Here is a 22,908-nt window from a genome sequence, read left to right on the forward strand (position 1 = left end):
CTACACACTCACTACACACTCACTACTACAGCCACTACTCTCTTCGACACACTCTATACTAGACACTCTCTACTACACACTATCTACTACAGTCACTACTTACTACACACTCTACTACACACTCTACTACACACTCTACTACACACTCTACTACACACTCTCTACTACAGTCGCTACTCTCTACTACACACTGTACTACACACTGTACTACACACTCTACTACACACTCTACTACACACTCTACATTACACACTCTACATTACACACTCTACATTACACACTCTCTACTACACACTCTACACTACACACTCTACACTACACACTCTACTACACTCTACTACACACTCTACTACACACCCTCTACTACTCTCTACTACTCTACTACACATTCTCTACTACTCTACTACACACTCACTACTTTCTACTACACTCTACTACAGACTCTCCACTCTCTACTCCACACTCTCTACTTCAATCTCTCTACTTCAATCTCTCTACCTCAATCTCTCTAATTCAATCTCTCTACCTCAATCTCTCTACTTCAATCTCTCTACTTCAATCTCTCTACTTCACATTCTGTATTACACACTCTCTACTACACACTCACTACTCTCTACTACACACTCTCTACTACACACTCTACTACACTCCCTACTACACATTCTCCTACACACTCTACTACACACTCTACTACACACTCACCACTCTACTACACACTCACCACTCTACTACACACTCACTAGTCTCTACTGCTCACTCTCTACTGCACACTCTCTACTACACACTCTCTACTACACACTCTCTACTACACACTCTCTACTACACACTCACTACTCTCTACTACACACTCACTACTCTCTACTACACACTCACTACTCTCTACTACACACTCTACTACTCACTTACTACTCTCTACTCACTCTCTACTACTCACTACTACTCTCTCTACTACTCACTACTACTCTCTCTACTACTCTCTCTACTACTCACTCTCTACTACTCACTCTCTACTGCTCATGACAATGCCATTTATTTATCTGTTTCCAAAACCAACACATAAATAAAACATTTGTCATTTACAATGCCAAAAGCGCTAACTTTTGCAAAGGCGAGACCGTTGCATTGTAAATGCTTGTTTCAAAAAGCTAACCACAGTCCCGTCATAGAATGATGATGGGATTGAACCACCTTCCAGCATGGAATTGGATAATAAGAGCAAAAGTTTAGATAGGGAAGAGAAAAATATTACAAAGAATTCTCCAGGGAAACCGTCTGGTCCACAAGCCTTACCCTGTGGAAGGGATTTAATAACTACAACTTCTAGTTCATCTTCCGAAAACGAAGATGCCATTGTTGCTTGCTCCGTCCTAGATAGAGTTGGAAGATTCTACTTGTTTAAAAAAATTGTAATCTATTTTTATCCGTAATATGATGCGAAGTATAGATTTTCTCATAGTGAGACAACATAATCTGTCCTATCGCTGCTGCGTCTGAGGTATCAGAATCATTGATTGGAGATTTAAGAGAGTGAATTAGATTAGCTGCTGCTTGTTCTTTAACCTGCCATGCCAAAAATTTGCCCGTAAAATTGCTATGTTCGTATGTTTTTTGGGCTTGCCTGCAGCAAATTTCCTCACTTCTCTCAAAATAATGTAGGCTCAGTTCACGTTTTGCAGCACTTAATTGGTTAATCAGCCTAGCAGATGGATTCGGATACATTTGTTCTACCAAATCCTGAATATTCTTCTGTAATAGATTCTTTGTATCCCTGAACGCAGCTGATTCCCGCGCATCCCTTCCAATAGCAATCCCCCGGATAAATGCCTTAAGTGAGCCCCATACCATATGGATAGGAGCAGTTCCCAAATTTCGATCAATAAAGTCCTTTATTTCATTTTTCAATAGAGTCACCCAAGTTGCATCGGCCAGGTATGCTTTATTGAACACCGAGCGTTTTACAGCACTAGTGCTTTCCTCAAGCCCATGTGCTCATTAATAAATCCATGGTGGGCTCAATCTCAGTGCAAAGAGGGACAAGACAGGGATGTCCACTGTCCCCTGTACTCTTTGCCTTCTTCATAGAACCATTGGCACTGGCACTCCGGAATTCTACAGATATTCTACCACCTACACCATTTATGGATAAAATCAAGTTATATGCAGATGATATTATGCTTCTCCTTAAACCGGAGATGCATTCGCAAACACGGGCTCTTTTTGTTTTTGCAGAATTTGAAGCATTAGGAGGGTATCGAATCAATAGGAGGAAGACCGAGATCTTGATTTGTAGTGGTGTTACTCCCGAATTACACCCGGATTGTCAAAACTGTATTAACAATAGACCCAAAAGATATTTGGGGGTCTATTTTACGCCATCCGTGAGTGATCTGTTTTTTCTGAATTTTGAACCCTTAATAAAAAAAGTTCGGGATTTGTTCTCACGTTGGAATACCTTACCTTTGTCTATTTTAGGCCGGGTGGCATTAATTAAGATGTCGGTTCTCCCCCTATTTAACTTTTTGTTTTCCACTATCCCATGCTCATTACCGGGATCCTTCTTTTCAAGAATGGAATTTATGTTTTCAGCGTTTGTCTGGGCAAAAAAGACACCTCGAATTGCCATAAATACTCTATATGCAGAAAAAGAACAAGGAGGTCTCGGTCTCCCAAATCTTAGAGACTATTACTTTGCGTATTTTGTACAGTATCTCTCAAGATTCAAACATTTAATGTCAAGTCAAGGACTGTTTATAAATTTCTTTTACGAAACAATATGTAAAGAAGTCAAAATCTCTTCTCCATTATCCATACCCAAATCCCACAAACTAGCCAGATACAAGGTATTAAATTGTTTTTTTTTAACACCTTGGCTGCTAGGTGTTTTCCCCTCCTATGCTGACTTTTCGTCATTCCTACTAATCATGACGAGCTCAGCTCGTCATCAGCACAGCTCAACCGTGCATCATGACGAGCTGAGCTCGTCATGAGCATGGAAAGGGTTAAAACGAGACGCCATGTTGAAGAGATACTCACTTTCTCTCTTCAGTTTAAAAACTCCATTTAGTGATGCTATAACTGGTTTTGGTATAAAAATGGGGCCAGAAAGTATACAACATTGGGTCAGACTGGGGTTTACATCACTACTCAATTTTGTGAAAAATGATGCTTGGCTAACTCCTAACGAGATGCTCTCTCTAATAGGAGGAAATTTTCTTCTTAGGGGTTCATATAATCTATTATATAAAGTTTTTGTTCAAAATGACCTAGATCGGATTAGTCGAGCCTCAGATCTAGCTAATGATATATTTTGGTCTTCACTATTAGTGAAACCAGAAAATGGAGAAGAAGACTAACACAGAGTAGAGAGGAGAATCTGAGCACTAAAGCAACTAAAAAATGGCAGAAATTTGAAAGTCTTAACTTAACAGCCAATATGTGGAAAACTTTATATAAGTTTAATTTCTAGGTATTGCGAGGCGCCAACTGGAGGCGAATGTTGTTTTTTAGTAAATGGCTGCTATATTATACCCCCGCTGCTCTTGCTAGAATGTTTAGCAATACATCTTCTACTTGTTTTAGGTGTTCTAGTCCAGATTTGGCTAATTGGTCTCACATAGTAGCCTTATGCCCCAAAATCGGGGCCTTCTGGGAGGGTATCTTTTCTTTGCTTTCACTTCATTTGCACTGCACGATTGTTAATTATGAAAGACTGATCATATTTGGTATTGATCCAGAGCTTAATCTGGTTGAGCCGCTGGCAAAACTGATATATATTATAATAGCGGTTGCTAGATCACTGATTCTCAAGTATTGGAAAACAGATGTTTTACCATCTTTGGATGAATGGTATGAGAAAATGAAGAGAGTAAGGAAAAGTGAATTTATATATGCACAAAGGATTGGGGGATTGCGTAAATTTGCAAAAATATGGGGGACGTTTTTTGATAAAATTTCTGTGTTTATTTCTGGAGGGAAAAAAAATTCTGAGGCCTTATCCTTTTCAATGAGATGAGGTAATATTTCATTATTTGTTCTTCAGCATATGATTGTGTATTTGCTTTGATTTTTTTTGCATGAATGAATTGTCAAGATCTGAATAAAAACATTTAAAAAAAGAATGGCCCCAATATGTCAAGGATGGTCATCACTAGGCAAGGGCTACAATTACACCAGAGGTTGCCATAAATATGTAGTGTGCTCTTAGTGTGCCAAGAGGGGCATATATATACAAGGGCACTATTATGTAATGGACAATAGTTAAAATGCCCAAGATGTCTACAATATGTCAAGGATGGTCACCCCTATACCAGGCCACCATTAAACCAAGGATAGCTAGAATGTTGTCTGATATGTCCACAGTATGTCAAGGGCAAGCCACAATTATGCCAGAATGTTGTCAAGAATCCTATAATATATCACGTATGGGCCAGTATCATTACAGCAATAGCCAGAATGTTGACAAGACCATATAAAGGATAAGCCATTATTATACAAGTGAAAGCCAGAAGTTTGTTCAAGAAAATACACAAAATCACTAGAGAAACCTCCCTTTTGGTGGGAGGGAGATTCAAAGAATTCGCAAAATTGACTGGGTTTCTCCCAATTCAAAGACATACTAGACCAAAATGAACCTGCTACCTTTCCCATCCTCCAGAAGGAATACGATCTACACCAGACACAACATTATAAATATCTGCGGTTGGACCATGTGTGGGAGGCGCAACGTATAGACATGGAGAAGCTCCCAGAGTATGCCGCGTTAGCGGGCAGGCTCCTCATTGGCGAAATTGCAGAAAATGCAGTTTCCTGGACGAACTGGACCATAATAAATAACCAGCCGGACACACTTCTGAAACTTAGAGCTGAATGGGACCCCGAGCTAGGGGCCCTAGAAGATCTAGACTGGAAGACTGCGCTAATGCATTCACGGGAAGTGGTCATTAAGTCGAGGCTTTGACATATTCAATTCAAATACCTGCACAGGGCTTATTACAACAATCTCCCTTACATAGAATAGAGAGTGCAGAAACCCCTAATTGCCTCAGATGCAACGAGGAATCTGGGGCCTATTTCCATACAATATCGGTGTGTCTGGAGATACGAGCTTATTGAGAGAATGTACTGACTGAGATGGAGGCTGTGTTAGACGATGCTATACCTAGAGACCCCAAATTTGTGCTATTGAGCATTCATACAGACGTAGACCTCCCGAAGCCAAAGCTATTACTAACCAATCTCGGCTTGGTGGTTGCCAAGAGAGATTTATAACGTAAGTGGGGGTCGACGCAGGGACCTCCATTGGATGAATGGAAGAGGGGGATGGATATGTATATGACAGGAGAAAAGACCACCTATGCGGCCAGCGGATGCCTAAAAAAGTTCCAGAAAATATGGAGTCCATGGATACAATATTATGACCTCAAGATGGAAGTTTTACAACTGGCCATCCAACCACAGAATAAAAGGATGCCGGAGGGGGGTGGGGGAGTTGAACTGAGACATGGTGGTTCTGAGAAGTACAAAACTGTGAATCATGTATCGCTATTGCAATTATCAATGCCTCTATATGGAAATGTTATCCAGAATTTTCTTCCAATACCTGCAAATGTTAATTATATTAATGTTGAATTAAAGAAAATGTTAATAAAGAAATTTATAAAAAACAAAAAAAAGAAAACACACAAAATGTTCAAAAATGCCTCATGTGTACCCAAAACCTTGTACAAAATCCATCCTCACAATATGTCAAACATGGATCACTATTATACCAGGGCTAGCCAGAAGGATCTCAAGAATGGCCACACCATGTCAAGGAAATATCAATATGCTAAGTGGCCTAAGTAAAATGTTATAAAGGATGCCCTGCAATATGGTCAAGGACAGACATCTATTAAGCAACAGAAAGCCATAAAATTGTCAAGCGAGGGCAGCTCTTATGTCCAGGATAGCCAAGTGGCCATAACAATCAGAAGTCATAATCAAGAATCACCCCCTCTTCTTGTAATCCTCAGCATACAATGGACAGTCTCGAGTTCTCCGTTTTTTTCTCTCTGATCAAAAGACCCAACAATTGTTATCAATCTACAAGTACTGTAAATTCGGTGAAGAATTACCATCAACAAGGATGCAACTGTTGGTAGCAGTGCCCAGTCTGAACCCTCTACTAGCTAACTTACAGCACCCTTACACATTCTGCTTAGCTTTTTGGGCACTGCCTCTTGTAAACCGACAGTCAGAATGCATTCTCAAGGTACACCCACTAAAGTTTTCGTCTTCACAATGATCTGGTCAAAACAACCTGTCAAGCATCAAACTGTGTTATCAAACATTCCATTACCACAGGGCACGAACTTTATCCATCTACAAAACCTGATGTTCATGTTTGGGATCTAAACATTATATTTAACTACTTATGATTTGGATACCTATAACCCAAAACATCCGACACATACATACACTTGTATTTCTGTCTCTGTATTAGCTTTAAGGTAGCCGATGTTCTCCTGGACATGTATCACAACAGTACAACTCAATGTCACATTTGAATGTTTAGCCTACCTTGCTGACTGGGATCATAGTAAAAGGTATGACTGTGAAGCCACCAAAACAACTGTCTCTCAACAAACTGAACAATGCCATTTGTTCTCCTAAGCGTTTTGCTCTACAAAGTCAAAACAACATCTACCACATTTTTGTTGAATTCACTCGGCATTTGAGCATCTGTCCTCGCCAAATCATGAAGCATGTTCCCATGTAACTCCTTATAACCAGACCCAACACATGGGTTGTATTGTTGCACAATCCTTAGAGTCTGGTAGATTTGTGCAATAGCACACCCATAACGCAATCTACCTCCACTGCTACTTACTTTCTTCACAAGGTATGTAACTGCAACTTTTCTCCACTTATAGTAGACTTGCACTCTCCCAACAGAACCACAAATTTTTCACAATTTTTCTCCACCATGCTCATCACTTTATGGTATAGTCAAACCATCTAGTGACTACTCCTAAACTACCATTTTTCTCCATGCTCCCTCCTTTTGACGTAAATATTTATCAGGAGGACACAGAGCACAGACCTCATGTGTCCACAGTCTGGCCTACATGTGCCCAGGTAGTTCCTAAATCTACATCCCATAGCTATTCAAACAAGTCTTCTAACACAGGCCACAAGGTAATACATTCCAATCCATCAATAAAAAAGAATGAAGAGAAAGGACGAAGGAAAACTTACCAATACACAGCCAACACTGGCGAATATCTACAGCAAAGGACGTTATGAGACCTAACCGAAGATCATGCTTTAATGTCCATGCATTACTGGAAGATCTCATGTCCCAGCCAACAATGGATCCATTCACTGTTGCGTAGGCCAATACAGACTGAGATGCTGAATTAAACTGGTGCATGTCTACCACACAGCCGTCCTCCTTTGGGTCCAAATTTCTGAAAAGTTGAAAGCAAAAAATGAAAATGCGTTTAAGTCATCCTATAGGCCTTAAAAGGTTGCTTACCTTCAATACTATTTTTTCAATGTAGACATCTTGATAATATCATTTGTTATTGATCACTATTTCCCAGTTTTAGAACCACAGGAAATTAGCATGTTTTAACCTCCAGATGTCATTAGTTGGATTAACCAATCGTAGGTCCTAACTGATATGGAAAGCTGAACATGTGGCCAACCTTGCCATTAACTTTGAGTCCTATTTGTAAACTTCAGTTATTGCAAGATTGCATTTCAAGGAGAGCGATGGTGGGGATTAGTATGCAATACCTACAAATATACCAGAAACCTACTTCCAGCAAGATAGCTCAATGTGTTAAACACATGCCACTGACATCTGTTGTTAACTGCAGGTCATGAATTTGAATCCTGATTAAGTCCAATCTGCATTCTGTCACTAAAAATTCAGGAAATTGTGTACTGTTAAAATGGTTTCCAATTGCTACAGTTAGTTCAGTAATTAGAAACTCTAAAATATGCAACATTTAAAAAGGTTTTTATATTTGGGCACTTGCCCTTTTATATTTTAAATGTCTTTAAAGAAGCAAATATTGGGGCGTGGGTGAACACTGAACAAGGTGGATGATAAAAGATGTGCACACTATCTCCTCAGCCGACAAAACATGCACCTTTGGTCTGTACATCTATATGTTTCTGGTGATTTCTGAGGCTGTGTGCTACCTGAAGCACATTCTTATACTTCGGCAAGGATGAACACTTATCCCCTTCCCATTGGGCAAGCCCCCTGCTGTGGCTGTTTGGGTCCTGGGTCTCTGCAATAGCAGTGAACTGAAGCTGTCTGGTGGGATCCCACACATGAGACGCCAGGTCCTTTGCTGTGGCATCTGGAGTCAGCCATAGCTGTGGACCTGAGATCGGACTAGCATCTCCAGAGCAATGTGGGTGGTACACACAGAGCTTAGGATGATGTGCGCCTCTACGGACAGAGCCTGTACCGCAGCAGTTGCCATGTGTGTTTGGTGACCAGTTGTGGAAATGTCAAGACTACTCTCATAAGTTATTGCAGGTCAGTTTTATGCGTTCAATGGGTGTTAGAGAAGAATTACAGAAAAACATTTGCGCGGATGGTTCATGCTCAAACCCTGCACATAGATGTATTCTTATTTTACCACAAATGCAAGCTATCAATCCTCAATGTTACATACCTCTCATACACTGGTCTTAGATGGAAAACTTCCACAAACCTTGCAATGGATTTGAATATCTGCATTTAAGGTACTGTACATCCACTGGTGTAACTTCACTAAAATGTAAGGACTGTGAATAGCCCATGGGTTATGAGTAGGCATTTGTCTATGATAAAGGGTTCTAAATGGGATTTTAAGATACTGCAGAGTCACTGGTGTGATTTCACTGAAAGTGCCTGGGTAATGGAGCTGCTAAGTTTACATGTTAATAAAGTGATTCAAAATGGCTTTGAAAGGGAAAGTGTCAATGGAGAATCTCATCGACTAGAAAACCTGGAGCCTAATAATGCATATCAAAGCACATTCTCCATATATTTTGGCCATCGGTTTTAGAAACAGTTATGAAGGCAAACTCATTAAGTTATACACTTATTTATAGTATGTCATAGCACCTAGGAATATTATTTCCTTAGAGGAGGAAATACACATATGTACACATTTAAAAAGTGCTCTGTAGAAACAATGAATGTACAGCAGAAAGCTGGTGATGTCACAGGATTAGCAGTGTCTATCTAGCATACATTCTTTTCCAATTTATGCCGGAAAAAGAGGATGCACAAAGTCTATATTATTGCTCCTGCTGAGACAAACGACTTCCAAAATTGCTCATTTAAAATCTGAGAGTTCTATGATTTGCACAGTCAATCACAAAGGGACCAGGGATAGCAAAGGATTTGCACTCTAGTATGTTAGAAGATTAAAAAAGATCATAAACGTGTACTGTACCTGCTTTGTAGTGAGTGGATTTTAGGAGATTTAGGAGGCTTGGTAGACTCGATGCCAAGAAGCTGCACAGTGCCATTATCTGAAGCTACAGCCAAGTAATGCGAGCCTAGACAGAACGCAAGCGTCTTAATGTGACCTCCAATGCGCGAGTAGGTGAGTATTGCCCTACATAAAAATAAAAGGGAAACACTGAATCAGATCTCTAGTTAAAGTGAGTAAAATTCTTTCTAGAATACTCATATAACCATGGTAGCTGATGTCGCAGACACAAAGAAAAACAAAGACTTTTTAATTGTTTTCTAACAAAAAACTGCTTAATTCAGTATCTTAGTAAGAATATTTTAAAAAAGAAAGTGTGTTTTAACTTCATGACAAGAAACAAACCTTACTTTCAACTTTCATGATCTACTCTACTACATAGTCATTGCTTTTAGTATTAAAAGACTAAAAGTCAAACTCAAAATTTACAATAAAAAAGCATGATTAATAATCCTTGCACTAGCTCAGTTGCTTGGTCACCTCTTCCAGTGGATGAACTAAACCCTAATGAAAGGATAGGCACAGGCATATGTTTTCAACAAAAAAAATACTGAATATCCATTTCAAACATGCATCAAACCAATTATAATGTATTACAGTCTCTTAGTAGAAAGAGAACCGGTGGCCAAATATTTGAAGGCTTTGCTGTTTGAGAAAAGAACCCCTGACACCCTTGATGCCTCAATTTCCACCTAAAGAAGAGTACGTAAGACGCTTGAAGGACAATTTTAAACAATTACAATCTTTCGCTGGAATGGAGACTGCCAGATTACCAGTCTGGAGTTCTTCTGAAATTTCATACATCTGATTGGAGAGGGCAAGACACCATTGTCGGTTTTTAAGTTTGTTCAAATTGTGGCATATTTAAGCACACTCAGAAATGATCACTTGAAAGATATGGTTTTGCTGCTAGTCCTTATGCTGTGAATCTTTTTATATCTAGAGTACTTTATGGCCTGCCAGGTCTAATGTTCCAAGGCTACATTTTTAAGTCCACTCTTCATCTAATATGTTCTAGATGGAGCAGTTTGAATTGTATTTATAAATTAAGCTTGTTTACTGAAGCGAATATTCAATATTGTATTTTGAAAATAATAACTTTCAAATACTTGAAAAGAGGAAATTACATAAAATGCCTGAAAATTACATGTTGCGAGAATCCTCTTTTGTTTGGCACAGTTTTTTGGTTGGCTTACGCTCTGCCTCACAAAAGAGAAATCTTGGATCAGAGTCCGGGCTCTTTATTTTTATATGCTCAAAACGGAATTTTGTTATTTGCTGTGTCACACACTCCCTTTCATTCCAATTGTATTCTTCCCACACCACATTCTCTCCTCCTGTTTCTAGATGTAAACTTCACTTTGAACCATCACTGTCCTTTTTAAATCAGATTTACTAGCCATCACATAGAATCACACATGGATCAATATCCACCACTCAAATGTCAGAAGATTGCTCATTCCTCACATTTTGTTTTTCTTTGAAAACATATACTTTACAATTAGACGACAGTTCCTGCCAATACAGTGGCTGTCCACCACTTTCTTAAAATCATATTGTGCTGATAACGACGCCCTTCTGAGTTCAATTTTGCCATTATGGTTCCATCAAGCTTAAATGTCTATTTCAGCGTCTATTTACATCCGTGCTCCACCTGGTCTGTGCTATTTAATTCCGTCTATCGATTAACATAAGAGCTCTTTGTGGGCAGGGTGGGAGCTGGTCTCTGGTTCAGAACAAGGACTCTGCCCAGATAGATTCTGTCTATTAAATGATTTTTACTATTCCCTGGGGGAATAGGAAATAGATGTTGTTTAAAATAGATCAGCTGTAGGGAGCAGATCAAACTGTACGGTTAGAGGTGCATATGAACTACAGGACAAATCAGACTTACGAAGTTGCTTGAATTAGTGCATAAATTCTTGAAACTTCTAGAAAAAATTATTTGCAACATCAGACGAGTATGATCCTTATTATTGATCCTTTGTACAATTTTGGCAGTAATAAGAAGTCGTGGTAGCCTTGATAAGTGGAGTGTAATGGAGCAAAGGTAGACTGTGACATGGAATCATGGCTGTCAATATGAACTCTTGGCATCAAAAACAAAGTGATGGATAGAATGTATGAATTATTCTAAGCCACTGGCAATCACTCTGGGCCGCATCTCAGTCCATCTTTTTTTGTCCACCATGCCACCTCAGTTTAGACCCAGACAAATCCAAATCAGTCTTGCCCTTGCTCCAATGGAGACAGTCCAGCCCGAAATGCCAGGCCATGTCCTCCTTGAACCGAATCACAAGCAACTCAAGACAAGGTTTGCCCTGATTAGGACTCATCAGTCAAGTTTAGCTTGGTGGCACAGTGAGAATGGGACCCACATCTGGACATATTTGTCACACATAGGGTATCAAAAACAACGTGATGGAAAAGGCAAATATTTAGACTCTCTTTCATCTAGCTGATTTTATCTGTCAAAAGATAACTGCATAATCTATTACATTTTACAGATCGTTTGCTCCCCACTATATTAGAAACGTTTCATCAAACAGACTGTCTGAGGCTTCCTGACTCTCATAGAGTAGTGGTAGCAAAGGGCCCACAATTCCCAAATAAGCAAATGTTTTCTTTCAATATTGTTAGGGGAATGTTTCAACTTACTGGAATGGTTGACAGCTATGTGGATATCTTTCTAGAGTCATATTCAGTCTCCAACACCTGTTTGCGTTTACTTTCCCCATGTTCAACAGGCAGTATGTTCCGAGTTGCGACAGGTAAACTGCACCAGCTCTACAAAGCAGGTTTTGTGTGTAGTCTGTCTATGAGGAGTTGTCATTCAGGTAGAGACAGGTGGATCAGTCTTCCCTAGGGTGAATTTTTTTACAATCAATCGGAGTGACATTCCAACACTAAAATGCCTGTTTCACTGGTTTTGCATTGGGATGACTCACACTCAAATCCTGTGTGGGTAAGTTCATTCTGTAGCTTGAGTATTTTAGGGAAACATGAGAGATGACACCTGAGATGAGCTATTAACAAGAACAGGCGCACACATGGCTTGAGCAAAACAAAACATAGAAACCCTGTTTCTAGAGGGGCACAACCCTCTGCTTAGGAATATATCAAGTGGGTCTCCTGTTGTTCGCCTGTCAGGCAGAAAGTGTTGTGGAGCATTGTGAAATCATGCATATGTACGCGGTTAAGCATCCTTCTTTTAGACAGTCCAAGATTATACAGGTAAAGGAAACATGAGAAAGCAGTATAAAACAGTCTGAGTTTGGCCCTTTCAGAGGACCTCTGCAGTAGGCTCTGTGAACAGGTAACCCAGGTAAGAAAGCTTTCTAGCTACCCAAGTCCCAATCTACCGAAGATATGCGATTAAATGCTGGAGTGTGAGTGCGGGGCAGAATGCAAAAGGCACCCCTTGAGCTAACCTCTTTACCAATAAAGGAATGATTTCCTTTTCACAGTAAATAAAGCAGTACCCTGGACATTTTTTTCAGATCGAAAATCACTCGCAAATTTGATAATCTTCTACATGGGTATGTAGGAAGCTGGCTCAGTATATACAATACCAAAGTAGGGTATAGTTTATAGCAAAAATACTTCTTTAGTTGTATTTTATTTTTAGAACCAATCAGGGCTTGATACAGGTTGATAAGGACTTGCAAGCTGAATGAATTTGGCTTTGTTACAGGTTGGTACATTGTTTAGAAACGGTTGTAATACTTTTGGAGGATTACTTTGTGATTACTTTTTAGATTCCTTTTGCTACTCAGCATGATATGCCTAGATATCGCACTGGGACATTTCCTATACAAATGTAGGTAAAACACTTTTACGTTAAGATACAGTTACTTAGGTTTCCATACAAACACAACTCAACACGTAGAAGTTTTTCAGAGGAAAACAGTCAATGCAATCCTATGGAGGAAAATATGGTCATCGGTTTGAAAGTAAGTAAACAGACTTGAGGGTTGAGTTTCTGGGGTTAGAACAAGGGTTCCCACAGGGCACCTCAGCAGCAAAACTGGCAAAAAGCTATTATTTTGGCATATTACATGAAAGCAACGTTCCAACTTTATGTGAGCTTGATCCATATAAACTAAATGCCAACAAAGGCAAGTTACTTGGACAAGTTAGCTGAGGAACTAGAAACCTGACATTAATCCGAAAGCCATGCGCTGCTGGAAATGGAGCCTTGTTGTTCACACTCTATTTCGAAGTAAACAATTACCTGGTTGTCGTCGTCTTGCCTTCCATTTTCTGGCCATTCCAGATTTTCACAGTTCCATCATTAGAGCAAGTGGCAAAAATTGAATGTTCATCGGAGACTCTAATGCGATTTACTGGTCCCTTGTGCTCATGAAGATGCGCCACCAGTAAACCTTTAGGTCTCCATCCTAAACGAAAATGTGAAAAACATATTAATTCATTCATGTAATAATGAAAAATGATTAAAGAATAGACAATCAAAGAAGAGGGGAGCAGTACAATGACACGGGATAAGTGAAACAAGTCTTTGCTACTTTCTTTGTCAAAGTTCTCTATTGTCTTATAGCAGCTGAATAACTGGAAGAAAATGTCAGTAGCTTGTGAATAATAGCCATCTTTGGAGATTCTGGTGCTGCTATGCATGTTAAAAAATGTCTCAACCAGATACAGTTGCTTTAAAGTAAACATTAAAACAGTGATCATATGCCCCTCCACATGCCAGTCATCTACCTACGCACCACTAACTAACTCAACAAACGTCTTGCATGCCTAGTCAGTCACGCTTGGTGGTAGCACAGCACCTGTCTTTGAAGAATGAGGTCTATGAGAACAGGAATATCAGCGAGTTGCCAGGTTTTGCTGCTGCCCCGCCACCTCAACTGATTAGGAACATATTTCACAACAGAACATACTGGCTGGAGAAGACTGCACACTGTCAGTGTCTAGAAAGCAGATGAAAGAGGGCTTCTGGCTGTGGTGTATTGATTATTTTGTTGCTCTAGACAGCAGAGATCGCCAAAATGTGCCTGTGGGGATGAATGTTTGGTCGAACACTCATCAAAGAAAGACAGGCACCAAACCACTTTCATTTTTACAAAAACACATACGCATTCGCATAGCCCAAAAATAATTAGGTTTACTGCAGGAAATCTGCTCTTTCTGCAAGATCATACTGGAGTTTTTGCCTTTGGAACCTATATTTTTGCTGTATGTAGAACTGCGTGCACTTTACCCCTGCTCACCTATGATAAAATCCTACAGCTCCCCCTTTCAACATGATGAAATTGGCATACCACTAACTGGCAAATTTAACTTACCTGTAAGTCCCTGGTATATGCTACAAAGTGTACTCAGGCTTGTAAGTTAAATGTCATCAGTAGACTGCAGCACCCATTGTGCCACCCACCACAGTGACCATACAAACATGACTGCAGGCCTGACAGTTGTAGCCTGGCTGTTGCAGTTTTAAACTGCACATTTGACCTGCCGAAATAACCTCTTTTGACAGGTCAAAACCTTCCTTTTGAATATTTAGAAGTCACCCAAACATAGACTTCAATGTCAAAAAAGGCAAGGTGCACGGTAATCAAAAGTAGCACATATAAGAAGTAAATGTTAAACATGTCCTTAAAGTGAAAAAGCTCCCCAAAAGCAAAGCTCCAAAAGCTATTTTCACTGTAGCAAGGCTGGCTGTTCGATAGGAAAACACAGGGTTCCATTATTACATGTAATAATGCTAATTGTGATTAGGAAACAGCTAAAAAAAATATTAGACAATTGTTTTTTAGTAGTAGTAGTAGTAAGCTTTATTTCGATATAGAAACATATCATAAAAGCACAGTAACACAGCATAAAAACGATAATCAAAACAAAGCAACTTACAATTCATTTTACCGTTAAAAAATATCTCATCAATTACACGAGAAAAGCATAAAATTAATAGGATTGAGAGGGGACACTTTATTGGATCGTCAGTTGTTTAGCAGTTCTTATGCGCCAAGCCCAGCCTAGGAATTTTGCCAAACAAATGGCAAAAAAGGGTCTTGCATCTGAGAGCAGTATTCTTATAGCTTCCAGATGTGAGCGAGTTCCCAGGCTCCTACAAAGAGGCTTCAACCACCTCCGTCTAGGGACCATATAGACTCGACACTCAAATAGAAAGTGTGCGACAGAATCGACTTTTAGCTCACAGAATGGGCAGTAGGGTACAGTTTGCAGGGGTGGTTTCCAGGTAGAGGTAAACTGACATAAAGGTAAGACCCCAACCCTGAATTTAAAATATAATGCCCTATCATGTGAACTGTGGATCAGGTCCAAGTATGGTTCCCTGGAGGGGATATCTTTAACCATCAAGAAATTGGCAACAGTTTTTGGATGATTTGATTTACCTATTCTCTCGTTATCCACCCATGACCAATAAGCCTTCTTCAGTTCTTGTTTAGGAGGTGCTGTTTTATTTTCCCACGCTGCTCCTAGACCCAGCATGTACAGAACCCTCTTAACCTCTCTGAGCCAGGCGATCTTATGCCAGCCAGGTAAGGACAGTACATCTTTTAGGGCATCTGCATAGCTGTGGAGTTCGGGGACGTTCCAAATTCTAGACCATAATAATAAGGGGCGTAGTTTAGCTTGCTCGCAGATTGGGCGAGTACCTGTGTCAAGCAAGAGGGGGATTGTGGGGGTGCTCTGGGGTAGCCTCATCAGATCTTTATGAAATGTATTTTCTAAGTGGGCCAAGGTGTCCACTCTCTGGGTACCCCAAAGTTCTGCGCCGTACAGTGCTGCGCTCACAACCCTACCCCTATAAATGTCAAGAAGTGCCCCAATAGGTTTTATGGAGGAAGCACGCTGTTCTTTGAGTAAAGCACCAACAACCCTCTTATGGGTTAGAAACACTTTTTGGTGGTGCGCCTTCCAGCTCATACTATCACACAGACGTATGCCCAGATAGTCAAATTCTTTGACCCGTTCTAATGTGACAGAGTCTAGAGTGGGGGGTTTGACAGATTTCTTAGGGGGGTTGAGGACAAGAAATTTGGTCTTGCCAATATTTATGGCCCATCCCTTGGTGTCACAGAAGGCCTTAAAGCTGGAAAGTAATGACTGTATGCCTGCAGGTGATTTCGAAATCAGAAGGGTGTCGTTCGCAAACAGGAGCGTAGGGATTTTCCTTCCAGCCAGGGATGGTGCATCTGCAGGATGTTGAAGGAGGTGCTCCACCACTCCATTGACGTAAAGCGAGAACAGAGTGGGGGCAAGCACACACCCCTGGCGGACGCCCCTGTCTACTGGGATACACGGTGTTTTTTCTCCCTGGGCACCCCATCTGATTTTGGCAAAATTGTTGTCATGGAATTTTATCAGCAAGGCCAGCAAGTAGGGAGGTAGACCTAACCCATCGAGGACCTTCCACAATAATGCTCGTGGGACCAGATCGAAGGCTGTTTTTAAGTCTATAAAGACTAAGTATAAACTGCCCCCTCCTAGCACCACTACCTTCCAATACAGCATTAAAAGGCGGAATGTCTGCTCGACGGTGCCTGTCCCTGATCTAAAACCCGCTTGGAAATCAGACAATATCTGATTTTCATCCACCCACTCCAGAATCCTGCCCAATACCACTTTCCCCGCTACCTTTTGCGTTGAATCCAGCAAGCTGATGGGGCGGTAATTAGCTGGGTCTTCCCTGCTACCTTTCTTGAAAATGGGGACTACTTCAGCGCCCCTCCAAGAGTCAGGGAAAGACCCCCCCAACATAACCTCATTAAGAAGTGCAGCAATTAATCTGCTCCAAAATGGGGGATTATTTTTTATCAAGTCGCCCGGGATCCCGTCAGGGCCTGCCGCTTTGTTGGAAACAATACACCTAATTGCCTTCTCTACTTCCAAGGTGGTGAATAGGCCTTCATTTGGTGGGAGATCTGTGAAGCTGAGCTGTGGGACCGGGTCTGATTGGGGAGGCCCTGTATCAGCCGAATACAATTTCGAAAAATGGGCAAACCAGGCAACACCAGGGATATTACAAGTCAGTTGTTGATCAATGGGCTTATCTCTTGATCTTAGCAAGTCCCAGAACCCCTTAGCATCTTTCCTTGTGCTCGCCTCCGTTAGGTCACGCCAAAAGTTGAAATCATATGTCCGCTTGGCCTCAATCACAGATTTCCTATAAAGCTTCCTTGCAGACCTGATGCTAGCTTGGTCTTTTCCTTTTACTGCAGCAACAAGGTCACCCTTAGCAATTCGACATTTAGCTGTGAACCACTTTTCGCTTGTTCTCTGGGCTCCCTTTGAAGCGATTCTGGAGCTGGGTTTGGGAATGGTGAACAGCCCACTTAGTGCCGTTACAGTCTCTGTAAATAACGATAAGACCATCTTGCTAGCGCCATTTGTGGTATCAAGCCTCGATTCAGCCTCTAGTAAAATGGTTTGAGCTTGTGTCATCCTTGCCTCATCTGCTGAGACTCTTGCCCATTTAAGACGTCTGCCACAGTTTGAGGGAAGAATCTCATGTGAAGCTTTCCATGTCTGATCCGAAGTTTCTTGAGACCCAGTTTGCCAGGGGACAAAAATAGATAAAGCAAGAGGGTTGTGGTCGCTGTCACAGGTCTCTATAACCTCCATGTCGTGGTGGTATGGCCAGAGGTTATAGTTGAGCATAATAAAATCGATTCTGGATGAGTGGCCCGTCCTATTATATGTATGGGCACCCATAGGATCTGATTTAGAACGCCCATTCGTTGCTCTCAGGTTGTGCTCCATGCAAAGAGCGTTTATATCAATCGCCCTTTTTGTCCATTTAGGGATCGGCTCGAGGTTCAAGATAGGGATACCCCTCCTGTTATCCTCATCGTTGGTATCCAGAATGTCTTCTTTAGCTAAAGGCTCAAAACAGCAATTGAAATCGCCTGCCAGAAGGACGAGAGAATCAGCGTCGCAGGCAGCCAAGTTGTTGCTTAAGCCTAAAGAATTTAGAAATCCTCCGTTCCTGTTGCCCCTTAAGTAGAGATTAAATAGTTCTAATTTCCTTCCCCCTTTGCAATGCAGTGATAGCCATTGAAGGTCAGATGTTTGGGTGGTCCTCTGAGAAACACTGAGGTCTAGTGCTATGTTGATCCAGATAAGAAGACCGCTGGACGGGCGTCCTTTAGAACCTTGGTGGTGTACAGCCGGGACATAGAAGGTCGAAAACCCCACTCTATGTCTTAGTTCCTGGCACCATGTTTCCTGTAGCAAGCAAATGTCATAGGGTGCCAGGAAGGTATTCCATTCCGGGTTATCAAAGTTACGTGCAAGGCCAGCCACATTCCAGCTTAAGATCTTCAGTGAAGGTTCACCAGATGTTGAGTTTTTAGGAGAATGGATAAATAAGGGAGGGTTAACTGCAGCCGGAACAGTTGGTCTTGTAAGAATCTCGATCTGGTGGAATGCTGGGGAGGCAGCTCTATCAGGCAGGTCGATCTCCATTAAATTAGATTGTACAGGAGGAAGGGGGATCGGGCAGAGTCTATCTGTCCTCGTTTCCACTCTTTTGCAATCTACAATAGTCATTTTAGTTGTTTCCATGACACGGGGCAAGCGGGTCAAAAGTCCGCCTTGGCTAGTTGGAGAGCCGTGGGTTAGATTTCCAACGATGTCTGCAACCTGGAGGGACGATGCTTTTTCTAGTTGTGGACAGGCGGGAAACATAGAAAGTCAATCGACCTCCTCCAGGCCTCCAAATCTATTGTAGGTTGAAAGGCCATTCCAGTGTAAAAGAGTATTCTTTTGCCTCGTGGGATGGGTGTTCCATGGGTGACGCTGCACCAAGGACCAGTTATCAGCTTGGGTATGGGCTTGGCGTGGAGGATAAAAGTAGGATAGTGGCCTTGGTATGACTAAAGATTCTTCGCTGGTTGGCCAGGAACAGATATGGTGTGCCGTATGTGGGTCTTCGAAAGTTACAACTACACAGTCCCCTTGCTTAGATTTCTTTGTTGGACCCACCCAGGGTATTCTACGGACCATCATTACTCGGCTTCTTTTACCATTGGGAATCGGTCTGTTGACATTAAGCCAGTGCATAATTTTATTTTTCAATGACCAGTGGTTTTCGTGTTGGTCAGAGCCGATCACAGGAACGCCTGTCAACACGACCACATAGTCATTGGCCTCTGGAGGAAGGTCTATATAACCTCCTCTAAAATTTTCTTTTGGACGAGGGCCCTGGGTTTCGACAGGATGGGGTCTAGTGGGTACTCCCGGGTTTGAATTTGCTTTTTGAGGCTTAGAGTTCCGTGTGGGAATCTGCGGTTTGGCGGCCTGAGGTTTAGCGGTTATGGAAACTTGGTCCACAGCCACAGTCCTCGGCTTAGGAACAGGCCTTGCAGCAACAGGTACTGGTAGGGGGTGCTGCTCAGCTTGCAAAACAGGAGCTGACGAATGTGGGTCAGATAAGGACAAGCCCTGGTTTTCAAGACTTCTCAGGCCAAGAGTGGCCAGAGCAATAATGCTCTTCTCCATCTCGAGTAGATTGTTTTCTATCCTAGACAATCTTAAGTCGAGTGGTGAGAGAAGGTTTTTTAATGTTTCCCAGACTTGGTCTATAAATTCCTTATCATTCCTACCCAGGTCCTGTGCCTGTGCCCCCTCATCTTCTAGGGTGGTAATAACTAGACCCTCTCCCATACTTTGGCATGCTGGCTGTGTGCTCGAGGAACCCTCAGGTAAAACATTACATGCCTGAGCGTTGGTCATTGTAAGATGGTGGGAGACTGCCACTTTTTAAACACTACAAACCCAAAAGAAGGAACACCACACAAAAGGATCTTGATACCTTGCAGAAATTGGCTTTAAATGACAAAATCATATTTACGAAAGCTGATAAAGGCGGCGCGATCGTCATAATGAATATGGATATGTACAATAATAAAGTGACAGAACACATTAATGATACAAACACGTACTGTAAATTGGATCACAATCCCACACCGGAGTACTCCAAAGTTTTAAAAAACATCATTGATGGCGCACACAAACAAGGTACCATCTCAGACCGGACAAAGAACTTCTTGATTACACTCAATCCTAAAAGTCCTACATTGCGGATGACACCAAAAATACACAAGAATACCTATGACCCCCCGATGCGACCTATAGTATCGACGAGAGGGAGCCTACATGAACCGATTGGTCAACTTATCGACAGGTATCTACAGCCGACAGTACAATCGATGCAAACTTATGTCAGAGATACATCTCAGTTTTTGCAAATACTTCAACAAATTACGCTGGATCCATCTGAAAAACTAATCATGTGTACTGCAGACGTTTGTAGTTTATACACCAGCATACCCCATGACATGGGCTTAGAGGCGATAGAGTCTGCTCTTTTAAATACAGATCTTGATCAACAATTTCAAACTTTCCTCATGGAGCTGATGTGTTTTATCCTATACCACAGCTATTTCAAGGTCAATGAAGCCTGGTACCAACAACTAACCGGCATGGCCATGGGCAATTCGGCAGCACCTTCGTATGCCAATATATTCATGCAGTGGTATGAAAATCAACATATCTTCTTGAATACAGAATGGTCTCGCAATCTCAAAACAATGATCAGATACATAGATGACCTTTTCATACTTTGGTCTAACACAGAGGAGAAACTAATAACGGAACTCACTAAATTCAACAATCTGGATGCACGAATCCAACTGACATGGACCACATCAGAAACTGAAGTAAATTTCTTGGATGTAAAAGTCACCAGAACTCCAGCAGGCTTTAAAACAGATGTTTACACCAAACCAACGGACAGGAACAACATGTTGTTATATTCGAGTTTTCATCAACCCAACTTGATTAACAACCTGCCGTTTTCACAAATGGCAAGAGTCAAGAGAATCACCTCAGATGAAAATGCACTAGGTGTCAGACTAAGAGAAATCAAAAAGAAATTCTCGGATAGAGGTTACCCTGAATCTCTACTAGAGGAATCAAAGAAAAAGGTTGACACATTGGATAGAGAGAAACTCCTAACCACTAAAACAAAATCTGAACAAACACGTACAGTGGTGGTATCTAGATATTCAACATCCAGTAGGAAGTACAAACAAACCATTTTAAAACATTGGTCCATACTGAATCTTGAACCGGATTTCAAACAGTCATTTAATCAACCTCCCATCTTTGCCTACACTAGATCAAAGAATCTTGGAGAAATTCTTCAACACAAAACATCCACAACCTTAACACCTGCAACAAAATTCTCTGGTACGAAACCTTGCCTCAACTGTGGAAGTTGTAACAATGTAATCCGAGGCAACACATTCTGTCATCCTTCAAAAGGTTACCCTATCAAATTAAAGGTAAATGCCACCTGTGAATCGAGCAATGTCATCTATGGGATCAGATGTCCTTGCGGCAAAATGTATGTAGGGAAGACGGAACGTCGGATTAAAGTGCGTCTAACCGAACACAAGTCAAACATCCGTTTGAAAAATATGAAATCTGCATTATCCTCCCATTTTGTTGAGGAACACCATAACATCTCCCAGATCAAATTCATCATCCTTGAAACGGTCCAGAAAGTAGAAGGCAGAGACAATTCTAAATACCTTCTGCAGAGAGAGAACTATTGGATACAAAATTTATCCTGCCAGAAACCACTGGGGTTAAATGAAAGAATTGAATTTGCATGTTACCTATAATTAATTGCTCCCCTGACTGTTCCTTGTGTATACTATGTGAGTTCATACATACATCTGACACTTACACCTTACATTTTGAATATTCTTTTCCATTTGCATATTCCACAATAGCTCTAACCATAGAACAGCCCATCTAACATCCTAACAGCGAGTAGTTCTATTCCCGATATTTCTTTCTAACCACATCTATTTTATTTATTTTATTTTCGTTAGCCTATGTCTTAGCATTTTTCGTAACCGGATCTTCATGTCACTCATTTTGATAATTAGGTTTTAGATTACTCTCAGTACCAGGGGCATTACTTAGATATTAGACGCTGGTTCGCCACCCTCGGAAATGAGTCTTTCTTTTATGGCAATGCCATGTGATTCGTCACATGACCGGAATCTAGTTTAAATAGGTGAACGCGATCGGCATTTCATTGTGCCATCGCGGAGTACGAGGAGAGAAGGAGTAGTTTCTGTCCTGTAACTCCAGTTCTGTAGTAGGGGTATCTCTGTTATAGTCATAATCTAGTGAATAGTCCCGCCCATGTGCGTGGACCCCGGCAATCAAAAATAATCTCTTAAATTGTCAAAATAATGCAGAAACTGCAAAGACACTTAAGAGAGAATTTAAAGACAAATAATGCAGCCTATATCCACAGGCTACACTGTCCAGTACTTCAACTAGAAATTCCACCAAAAATCACCACACACAGCACAGCCTGCTAGTTTCTACCATAGAGAAACTTGCCTCCCCCAGT

General features: G+C 41.2%; 1 protein-coding gene across 1 annotated transcript in view; it reads right to left on the minus strand.

The window, feature by feature from the left end:
* The window catches only part of PIK3R4 (phosphoinositide-3-kinase regulatory subunit 4), a 250,220-nt gene that overhangs the window by 118,434 nt on the left and 108,878 nt on the right, over positions 1–22,908 (minus strand). Inside the window, exons 13-15 of the mRNA XM_086949456.1 lie at positions 13,717–13,882; positions 9,444–9,608; positions 7,237–7,448 (exon numbers count right to left, since the gene is read on the minus strand). Of these exons, the coding sequence (XP_086805582.1) occupies positions 7,237–7,448; positions 9,444–9,608; positions 13,717–13,882 (543 nt within the window). The remainder of the gene's footprint in view (positions 1–7,236; positions 7,449–9,443; positions 9,609–13,716; positions 13,883–22,908) is intronic.

Source organism: Lissotriton vulgaris, unplaced genomic scaffold (assembly GCF_964263255.1).
Source record: "Lissotriton vulgaris unplaced genomic scaffold, aLisVul1.2 SCAFFOLD_2103, whole genome shotgun sequence".
NCBI classification, from domain to species: Eukaryota; Metazoa; Chordata; class Amphibia; order Caudata; family Salamandridae; genus Lissotriton; species Lissotriton vulgaris.